Genomic DNA, 12,292 nt, shown 5'->3' with positions numbered 1-12,292 from the left:
TCGGGTTTCGTTCTTGAAGGAACTATTGCAAAAAAAAAGAAAATGTAAATCAATGGGAAGTCAATAAGTTATGCCCAAGCCCTTCTCCAAATTGTCATAAATAATATAATACTACTATAGTTAAAGCTCTGAATTCCAAAACAAAAATCTCTGTGAAAAAAAAATCTAAAACTATTAGCTTTATAAGTTTGTTCACTGTGGGCCCGATTTATCAAGCTCCGTATGGAAGCGTGATGAAGCAGCGGCATTTGCTGTCGGCATTTATTGATGTGCAGCAGACATGATACGCTACATCGTATCATGTCCGCTCGCACTATGATAAATATACCCCTGTAAGTAAAATTTCAAATATATAAAAGACCAAAACAGCAAATAGGATTGTCAGGTGTCTAATATTAAACCGGAAAGTCCAGTATTTCACAAACCTGTCCAGTGAAATCTGTAAAAAAATACTTAGTTTCTTTAAAGCAGTGATTTTCAACCAAAATTAAACTTTCATGATTTTCAACAACTTTCCAATTCACATCTATTTTCTAAATATGCACAATATTTTATATGCACATTTTATAAGACAGCAGCTCCTACTGAGCATGTGCAAGATTCACAGAATTACGTATATGCATCTTGTGATTGGCTGATGGCTGTCACATGATGCAGTGGAAATCAAATTAAAATTAACTTTGAAATTTGTCAGAAGAAAATCTACTTGTGTGAAATTCTAAGTGTTTTTGCATTGTCTATTCATTCTGCATTTATTGATTATGCTAGTCTACTGTTTAGTTGTCCTTTAACCTATATGTCACTCCCATGTACGTATGTCACCAAAATCACTAGATATATGCATTATAATTATTAATAGTTATTTGTAGAGCACCAACAGACTCAGCAGTGCATGCAAATGATAATTCACTATAGAAAACTTGTGAGTGCGGCAAAATTACCTTTTTTCCATTAACATAAAAAATCAGTTCCTCTGTTGAATTGTCTAAGTCCATTGTTGCCTATTGAATTCTGAAAATAACAGTGCTGCTCCTAATGTCCAGTTCAGTACAGAAATGATCCAAATAATCAGCATTCAAAATAGTTTGGAGAAACAGTAAATCAATAACATCTCAAACCACTGGTAATAAGTAAACAAGTTGATTCTGAAATTTGTATTATGTTTTTTTTTAACAAAAAAGAACACCCTTTTGGGAGTGTCAGGTTAAACTCCCCCTCCCTAACCAATGATTTCATTAGGACTGTGATCTATTTGCAAGAATTTTTTACACTCTCAGCTACATCATACAAGTTAATATGGCAAAGCAGAACAAATAGTCTAGAAACTTGCCAACACAGATATGTTAAATAATATAGTCTTTTTTTTTTTTTTGTTCTAACACATATTTCAAGTTTAAGTCAAATATTTTGCTACACAGAAAGAATTTTAAGAATTGAAGATATTTTTTGTATGTATCAATTTTCATTGTAGTTTGAAAGTGAGATGCATTTTTAAAGGGATATAGAACTCCACATTAAAGTTTTATGATTCAAAGTGTACATTAAAAAAAAATTTTTACATGAGAACATAATGAGCTGGGCTCAGGAGGTACGCGTGCCTTTAACAACATATGATCAATATTTATTTTTATCTATAACATATTTATTAAAGGAAAATTGGTAAACAGGAAATAATATCTTTAGTAAATATGTATTATGTTTGATTGTGTTGAGACAGTTAATATTTTTTGGTTTAAACAATAGCATATGTTGTTATATCAATATGATTTACAATAAATATTTACACACATTGTTTCATTATGTTTAACCCTTTAGTGACCGGGTGAAAGTGCCTACATCGGAACACCTGTTCCGATGTAGACAAATTGAAACTACGCGATCGTGCATACGATCGCGAGATTTCAATTATTGGATCGCATCTGGGGGGCGTCCCTACAACCCTAGGAATGTCCTCCAGACCGCGATCAAGTCCTAGAAGCACAGAAGGCTTCAGGACAGCCGTTTGTTATGACGTTCTATTCCGTCATAACGGCTTTAAAGCCCAGTGTAATTATGACGGAATAGAACGGCATAACAGCGTTAAAAGGTTAATTTTAACCCCTTAATGACCGGACCATTTTTCAATTTTCTTACCCTTAATGACAATGGCTATTTTTACATTTCTGCAGTGTTTGTGTTTAGCTGTAATTTTCCTCTTACTCATTTACTGTACCCACACATATTATATACCGTTTTTCTCGCCATTAAATGGACTTTCTAAAGATACCATTATTTTCATCATGTCTTATAATTTACTAAAAAAAAAAAAATAAAATATGAGGAAAAAATGGAAAAAAAACACACTTTTTCTAACTTTGACCCCCAAAATCTGTTACACATCTACAACCACCAAAAAACTCCCATGCTAAATAGTTTCTAAATTTTGTCCTGAGTTTAGAAATACCCAATGTTTACATTTTCTTTACTTTTTTTGCAAGTTATAGGGCCATAAATACAAGTAGCACTTTGCTATTTCCAAACCACTTTTTTTCAAAATTAGCGCTAGTTACATTGGAACCCTGATATCTGTCAGGAATACCTGAATATCCCTTGACATGTATATATTTTTTTTTAGAAGACAACCCAAAGTATTGATCTAGGCCCATTTTGGTATATTTCATGCCACCATTTCACCGCCAAATGCGATCAAAAAAAAAAAAAGTTAACTTTTTCACAAAATTTGTCACAAACTTTAGGTTTCCCACTGAAATTATTTACAAACAGCTTCTGCAATTATGGCACAAATGGTTGTAAATGCTTCTCTGGGATCCCCTTTTTTCAGAAATAGCAGACTTATATGGCTTTGGGGTTGCTTTTTGGTAATTAGAAGGCCGCTAATTGCCGCTGCGCACCACACATGTTTTATGCCCAGGAGTGAAGGGGTTAATTAGGGAGCTTGTAGGGTTAATTTTAGCTTTAGTGTAGTGTAGTAGACAACCCCAAGTATTGATCTAGGCCCATTTTGGTATATTTTATGCCACCATTTCACCGCCAAATGAGAGCAAATAAAAAAAAAACTTTACATTTTTCACAATTTTAGGTTTCTCACTGAAATTATTTACAAACAGCTTGTGCTATTATGGCAGAAATTGTTGTAAAAGCTTCTCTGGGATCCCCTTTGTTCAGAAATAGCAGACTTATATGGCTTTGGCGTTGCTTTTTGGTAATTAGAAGGCCGCTAAATGCTGCTGCGCACCACACGTTAATTATGCCCAGCAGTGAAGGGGTTAAATTAGGTAGCTTGTAGGGAGCTTGCAGGGTTAATTTTAGAGATCAGCCTCCTATCTGACACATCCCACCCCCTGATCCCTCCCAAACAGCTCTCTTCCCTCCCCCACCCCACAATTGTTCCCGCCATCTTAAGTACTAGCAGAAAGTCTGCCAGTACTAAATAAAAGAGTTGTTTTTTTTTTTTTTTTTTAATAAAAATAATAAAATATTTTAGCTGTGATGGACCCCTGCCTTAGCCCCAACCTCCCTGATCCCCCCTCCAGCTCTCTAACCCTCTCCCCTACCTAATTACCGCCATCTTGGGTACTGGCAGCTGTCTGCCAGTACCCAGTTTGGCCCCAAAAAACCCCCAAAAAGTATTTTTTATTTTTAACTTAAAAACTATTTCTGTAGTGTAGCAGCCCCCCCACAATACCCCCACCCCCTCCCCCTTCCAGATCCTTTTATATTTAAAAAATTTTTTTTACCTTTTTCTCCCTTTCTGCCCTCATTCATTGGTGTCAGTGTGGCTAATATGTGCACGTGCACGCGCACTGTGCATGTGCACACGCATGTTCACGTGCACACTCCCCCTCGTGCACGCGCGCGCATCGTGCACGTGCGCACGCACCCTGACACCCGGACACTGGCACCATCGCTACCGGTGCAGAGAGGGCCACAGAGTGGCTCTCTCTGCATCGGAGGCTTGTAAAGTGGTATTGCAGGATGCCTCCATATCGAGGCATCACTGCAATAACCTCAGAGCTGCTGGAAGCATTTGTGATCGCTTCCAGCACTCTGTTAGACAACTGATGTACCAGGTACGTCCATTGTCATTAACTGTTAGTTTTTGCATGACGTACCTGGTACGTCAGTTGTCATTAAGGGGTTAAAGGGACACTGAAACCAATTTTTTTTATTTCATTCAGATAGAGCATGCAATTTTAATCAACGTTCTAATTTACTCCTATTATCAATTTTTCTTCGTTCTCTTGCTATCTTTATTTGAAAATCATGAATGTAAATCTTAGCAGCCAGTCCATTTTAGTTTCAGCACCATGGATAGCGCTTGCTTATTGGAGGCTGACATTTACCCACCAATAAGCAAGCATAACCCAGGTTCTCAAACAAAAATGGGCCGGCTCCTATGCATCACATTCCTGCTTTATAAATAAAGATAGCAAGAGAACGAAGAAAAGGATAAGATAAGATAATAGGAGTAAATTAGAAAGTTGCTTAAAATGGCATGCTCTATCTGAATCGTTAAAGAAAAAAAATTAGTTTAGTGTCCCTTTAATTGAATATTAATAACAAACACTTTCTTTGAAATGATCTTCACAATACATTCCTTGGGTCTTTCCTGACACAGATTACATGACATTGGTAAAATGGGTTTGCTACAGGAAAAAGTAGCGTTTTTGTTTTAAGTAATGAGTCAATCATTACTTATGTAGTACACAACACTAATAGGTAAAATCCCTTGCACTCGCTATGTCCGTGCACTCATAGGTAGCGACTGATCCCTACTCAATAAAAAGTAGTAGGGAATTGTAGTTTCAAAGAGTTTTACTCACATATTTTGGTTACATAACATAGCAACAGTATAATTTTGCGCCATATCTAGTACTTAGAGTCAGGGAGGGGGAGATACAGGAGCGAAGTAGCTGTAGCGGTTTGATTGTGTTAATTGGGTCACCTTTTAATGGGATTAATTTAAGCTCAACTGAAGCTTTTTTTGTAAGTTTATTAGATTTGTATATATTGAACTCAATGGACTTCAGTCTTTTTTTCAACCTAATATCTACTATGTTACATATCATTTTATTTGTGCACAAACACACAAACACACATAGTTATATGTTATATTAAGGATTACAGCAAAAAGAAAGTTCTGGTCTTAGACTAGAAATAACCGTACATATGAAAGCAGTCCACGGCTCTATATGGGCAACTGTTCAACTGTGATATAAGGAAACAAGCAGACGAAAGTCTATAATAGACGTGCTCTTTCAATATAAGAACAAAGGAGAGGCTTAAAACACTGCTCAAATGAGCACTCACCCACTACGACCTCCTTGCCGACACGAGTATCCACCATATGCGGAAGCAGAGTGAAGACGTGAACTCTAACTACTCGTTACTTCTATCAACTTAGAGGTTGTTTAGAGGATCTTTCAACCACAGCCGGTTTCAACTCGCTCCTGCGATAACCAGGGCTCTGCGGTTCTCTCAGTCCTCTGCCGGTTCCGGGTCTCCTCCGTAATGATGACGTGTATAGTCGACTCTCCAATCCAAGGGAGAGAAAGGTGAGTCACGTGGTGAGGAAAGGGCCAATCCCAAGCTATGTTCGTCTTACCATCGATATCCAGCACAAGCTGTACTTCAAAATAGAGCCACAAATGATGAGACCGCCGGGGTAGCCGCAATGTTACTGCAGGATAAGGGATATTCAAAAGGATTCCTTGTAATCCTCAATGTAAATCCAAAGCAAAAAGTAGTAGTAATCCCTAACATCCAGTAAATAAAAACGGCTTTATTATTTATAATGACAATAAAATAATGAAATGGTTCACACAAGGAAAGAACAAAAGGGTTTTACGCGTTTCAGCTAGGGCCGTACTCATAAACCTGTTTATGAGTACGGCCCTAGCCGAAACGCGTAAAACCCTTTTGTCATTATAATAAAGCCGTTTTTATTTACCTGATGTTTGGGATTACTACTACTTTTTGCTTTGGATTAAGGATTACACACACACTTTCTCTTTCAATTGTTACTGGCCTGTCACATAAACTTTTTAACTCATTATTTGCAATTTATTTTTTTCATTAATTGTTTTTGTTAAATATCTGCAATTACTTTTTATTTTTAATTGTCTTTTTCATTTTATTCATTAACCCTTTTTTTACAGTCATTTAAGAAATTATTCCCCATTTCATTCAACTAGCTAACATTTTTTTAGCACTTAAAACAATATAAAATGGATTGAGGTAGAGAAAAGGTTAGGAGTGAAGAGAGAGTTAGGGGGATCAGATGTCAGCTACTGAGAGTGCATAATTTAAAGGAAGTAGGGTTACGAGGGGATCGTGGTGATGGAGAAAGGGATCCTGTAAGGGGAAGGTGGAGTTAGTGGCGGTGAGTTTATATTGCCCAGGGTCAGAGAAAAGTATGTAAATGACAAAAAAATGACAGTGGCACATCTAAAGGCAAGGAGAAGTGGATCAGGGAAAGTGTTGGGTTAGCCATGGGCTGCTTGTAAAGAGTCAGAATCCAGGGACAGATGATCATAGGTGACCTGGTCCATCACAGGTCAAAGGGCATGAAACAATTGTCCCTTCTTCACAAAATCGTACAAAAAGGGAAGAAAAATATAGTGAGGATGAAAAAGTGGTTGTGATTGAGAAATATAAAATAATACAAATTTAAAAGGAGGATTATGTGAAAAACTGTGGCAAGAAATCAGAGACGCTTTGGTAGCTGTTAGTGCAAGAAATAGAACAGTTAAGAGCATTAAGTCAAAATATCAGGACTGTAAGAGCATCATGAAAGATAAAATGAACTTAGAGGCTAATCATGCCAAAAAGACAGGTGGAGACACTCCCATAAAAATAATGTATAGTAAATGGGAAAAATCTCTGAGGGACACAATCACTTGTACAAAATTACCAATTTTATTGCACCAAGACACAAAAATCCATGACGTTTCGGGCTCAAATGCCCTTAATCATATGACGTAAACATACTACACACTTCTCTTAAATACCTTATACCACAGGTGTTACTAATTATAACATTAACCAGTATCAAAATTTAACTCTTAAGTGTAAATGCCACCTAGTGGTCAGTATATAAAATAACATACAATATACTTTTCTTGAAAACAGTCTAACAGTGCTACATATATGCAATGAAGTATACAAGAACACTTTTTCGCAGGATTTTTTACAGAAAAACATTTTTTACAGAAAAACATCTTTTAGAATAGTTACAAATCCGGAGGAATGGGTTTCTTCTTCACAGTGTTCATAATGGGGGGAGTAGAATCTAAAGAAATTCAAAAAACAATTTAGAGAAAAATATTGAGATCCATTTCACGATTCATACCCTTTGGGAACATACAATCTAACTTATAGATCCACATAGATTCTCTTTTCTTTAAGATTAACTCTCTATTCCCACCTCTACGAGGAATAGGAACATGGTCTATGATTTGAAACTTCAATTGAGCTATTGAGTGGCCTTTGGATAGAAAATTATTAGAGACTGGGGCATTTAGATCTTTGCATCTTATATTTGATTTATGCTGGATAATCCTATCCCTTACCCTCTGGGTAGTCTCGCCAATGTAGATCCACCCACATGGGCACTTAATGAGATAAATCACATAACAAGAGTTACATGTGAGAAAAGCATTAATTTTGTACACTTTGCCTGTGTGTGGATGTACAAAGGTAGAACCCTTTACCATATTGTTGCAATTCGCACAGCCCAAACAAGGGTAACAACCCAGATTCTTTTCAGTAATATAGCTCTGTTTCAATTTTTTGCTGCCTATATCAGCCCTCACCAATCTATCTTTAATACTAGAGCCTTTCCTATAAGCAGACATAGGGCCATTAGAAAATGATTGTACACCTGGATGACACTCAACATGTGAAACATAATATAATAAAAGTACTGTGTATTCTATGGGTTTAAGGGAATGGAAGGATGTGCTGATCAGTGTTTGCACCTGTCATTTCAGGAGAGTGAAAGTTGTGTGGGAGACTATCTATAAATGAGGAAATGAGCTTGGGGTGGGTGGGGTGAGGGGTAGGGTGGGAGGGAAGCTGTGTTCCAGAAGGCTACCTGTAGTAAGTTAGATGGCAGTTGTTGCAGCTGAGTGGAAAAGGCTGTGTATTTTCTCTGAGTTTGGGAGAGGATGTGTTGGAAATCAAACTAAAGGAGAGAGATATTAGGTTAATGATGGTCCAGCAAGAGTGTGTTAAAGGAGTGGGAGGGTACATTTAAGCTGGGGGTCAATCATGCAGAAACAGAAGAAAAGAACAGCAACAAAATATTACAGAGATAAGAATGAGACTGAGGTATACCAGGGGTGAAATAAAACCATTAAACAAATATACAGATAACTGGGCAATAGCTGCTTAAACTAACTTAACATAATGGCAGACATAAAATTGATAAAATATGCAATGAGCTAGAGTTATGCAAATTATGACTAGCACAGCCTGTAATTACAGAGTCATGGTAGTATATACATGTAAAATAAAAACAAAACAAAAGGAATTGTCACTAAATATACAAACACATACAATAAAACAACTTGGTAGGTAAAATATAATGAGGCTGTTTTCCAGAAGGCTACCTGTAGTAATTTAGATGGCAGTTGTTGCAGCTGAGTGGAAAAGGCTGTGTATTTTCTCTGAGTTTGGGAGAGGAAGACATACTCATACTCCTTTACACCAAACTCTACAAGCAACAAAACACACAGACATACTTCTTTACACCAGACCCTACAAACAACAAAACACACAGACATACTGCTTTACACCAAACTCTACAAACAACAAAAGACACAGACATACTTCTTTACACCAAACCCTACAAACAACAAAACACACAGACATACTGCTTTACACCAAACCCTACATACAACAAAACACACAGACATACTCCTTTACAGCAAACTCTACAAGCAACAAAAGACACAGACATACTTCTTTACACCAAACCCTACATACAACAAAACACACAGACATACTCCTTTACAGCAAACTCTACAAGCAACAAAACACACAGACATACTCCTTTACAGCAAACTCTACAAGCAACAAAACACACAGACATACTACTTTACACCAAACTCTACAAACAACAAAACACACAGATATACTCCTTTACACCAAACTCTACAAGCAACAAAAGACACAGACATACTTCTTTACACCAAACCCTACATACAACAAAACACACAGACATACTCCTTTACAGCAAACTCTACAAGCAACAAAACACACAGACATACTCCTTTACAGCAAACTCTACAAGCAACAAAACACACAGACATACTACTTTACACCAAACTCTACAAACAACAAAACACACAGATATACTCCTTTACACCAAACTCTACAAGCAACAAAACACACAGACATACTACTTTACACCAAACTCTACAAGCAACAAAACACACAGACATACTCCTTTACAGCAAACTCTACAAGCAACAAAACACACAGACATACTGCTTTACACATCAAACCCTACATACAACAAAACACACAGACATACTCGTTTACAGCAAACTCTACAAGCAACAAAACACACAGACATACTACTTTACACCAAACTCTACAAACAACAAAACACACAGACATACTCCTTTACACCAAACTCTACAAACAACAAAACACACAGACATACTCCTTTACATCAAACTCTACAAGCAGAAGAACACACAGACATACTCCTTTACACCAAACTCTACAAACAACAAAACACACAGACATACTCCTTTACACCAAACTCTACAAACAACAAAACACACAGACATACTACTTTACACCAAACTCTACAAACAACAAAACACACAGACATACTCCTTTACACCAAACTCTACAAACAACAAAACACACAGACATACTCCTTTACACCAAACTCTACAAGCAACAAAACACACAGACATACTACTTTACACCAAACTCTACAAACAACAAAACACACAGACATACTCCTTTACACCAAACTCTACAAGCAACAAAACACACAGACATACTACTTTACACCAAACTCTACAAACAACAAAACACACAGACATACTCCTTTACACCAAACTCTATAAGCAACAAAACACACAGACATACTTCTTTACACCAAACCCTACAAACAACAAAACACACAGACATACTCCTTTACATCAAACTCTACAAGCAGAAGAACACACAGACATATTCCTTTACTGCAAACTCTACACACAGCAAAACACACAGACATACTCCTTTACACCAAACTCTACAAGCAACAAAACACACAGACATACTACTTTACACCAAACTCTACAAACAACAAAACACACAGAAGTTCTCCTTTACACCAAACTCTACAAGCAACAAAACACACAGACATACTTCTTTACACCAAACCCTACAAACAACAAAACATATACAGATACTCCTTTGCAGCAAACTCTACAAACAATAACACACATAGACATACTCATTTACATCAAACTCTACAAACAACAAAACACACAGACATACTCCTTTACACCAAACTCTACAAGCAGAAAAATACACAGACGTTCTCCTTTACTGCAAACAAGGAGAAAAAAAAACGCCTAGATTTAGAGTTCTGCGGCCAAAGGGGTGCGTTAGCTACGCGTGCTTTTTTTCCCACGCACCTTTTAAATACCGCTGGTATTTAGAGTTCACAGAATGGCTGGGTTTTCAGTGCGTTAGGCTCCAAAAAGGGAGCGTAGAGCATAATTTAACGCCACTGCAACTCTAGATACCAGCGGTGCTTACGGAAGCGGCCAGCTTCAAAAACGTGCTCGTGCACGATTCCCCCATAGAAAACAATGGGGCCATTTGAGCTGAAAAAAAACCTAACACCTGCAAAAAAGCCGCGTTCAGCTCCTAACGCAGCCCCATTGTTTTGTATGGGGAAACACTTCCTACGTCTGCACCTAACACTCTAACATGAACCCAGAGTCTAAACACCCCTAACCTTACACTTATTAACCCCTAATCTGCCGCCCCCGTTATCGCTGACCCCTGCATATTATTATTAACCCCTAATCTGCCGCTCCGTAAAACCGCCGCTACTTACATTATCCCTAAGTACCCCTAATCTACTGCCCCTAACACCGCCAACCCCTATATTATATTTATTAACCCCTAATCTGCCCCCCACAACGTCGCCTCCACCTGCCTACACTTATTAACCCCTAATCTGCCGACCGGACCGTGCCGCTATTATAATAAAGTTATTAACCCCTAATCCGCCTCACTCCCCCCTCAATAACCCTATAATAAATAGTATTAACCCCTAATCTGCCCTCCCTAACATCACCGACACCTAACTTCAATTATTAACCCCTAATCTGCCGACCAAATCTCGCCGCTACTGTAATAAATGGATTAACCCCTAAAGCTAAGTCTAACCCTAACACTAACACCCCCCTAAATTAAATATAATTTAAATCTAACGAAATAAATTAACTCTTATTAAATAAATTATACCTATTTAAAGCTTAATACTTACCTGTAAAATAAACCGGTAATATAGCTACAATATAAATTATAATTATATTATAGCTATTTTAGGATTTATATTTATTTTACAGGTAACTTTGTATTTATTTTAACCAGGTACAATAGCTATTAAATAGTTAAGAACTATTTAATAGCTAAAATAGTTAAAATAATTACAAAATTACCTGTAAAATAAATCCTAACCTAAGTTACAATTAAACCTAACACTACACTATCAATAAATAAATTAAATAAAATACCTCCAATTACCTACAATTAAACCTAACACTACACTATCAATACATTAATTAAATACAATACCTACAAATAACTATAATTAAATAAACTAACTAAAGTACAAAAAATAAAAAAGAACTAAGTTACAAAAAATAATTTTTTTTTTACAAACATTAGAAAAATATTACAATTTTAAACTAATTACACCTACTCTAAGCCCCCTAATAAAATAACAAAGACCCCCAAAATAAAAAAATGCCCTACCCTATTCTAAATTAAAAAAAGTTCAAAGCTCTTTTACCTTACCAGCCCTTAAAAGGACCTTTTGTGGGGCATGCCCCAAAGAATTCAGCTCTTTTGCCTGTAAAAAAAAACATACAATACCCCCCCTCAACATTACAACCCACCACCCACATACCCCTAATCTAACCCAAACCCCCCTTAAATAAACCTAACACTACCCCCCTGAAGATCTTCCTACCTTATCTTCACCTCGCCGGGTAATCACACAGATCCGTCCTGGCTCCGAAATCTTCATCCAAGCCCAAGGGGGGGC

The 12,292-nt window shown here is 36.9% G+C and overlaps 1 protein-coding gene across 1 annotated transcript in view; it reads right to left on the bottom strand.

Moving 5' to 3' along the window:
- Positions 1-1,149, bottom strand: part of XDH (xanthine dehydrogenase) — a 198,541-nt gene extending 197,392 nt beyond the window's left edge. Inside the window, exon 1 of the mRNA XM_053712630.1 lies at positions 942-1,149. Within this exon, the coding sequence (XP_053568605.1) occupies positions 942-995 (54 nt within the window). The 5' untranslated portion in view covers positions 996-1,149. The remainder of the gene's footprint in view (positions 1-941) is intronic.
- Between the last annotated feature and the right edge of the window lie 11,143 nt (positions 1,150-12,292).

Source organism: Bombina bombina, chromosome 4, assembly GCF_027579735.1.
Source record: "Bombina bombina isolate aBomBom1 chromosome 4, aBomBom1.pri, whole genome shotgun sequence".
Taxonomy (NCBI): Eukaryota; Metazoa; Chordata; class Amphibia; order Anura; family Bombinatoridae; genus Bombina; species Bombina bombina.
Note: the sequence above shows the minus strand (reverse complement) of the source record. Positions and strands in the feature narration are given on the sequence as shown.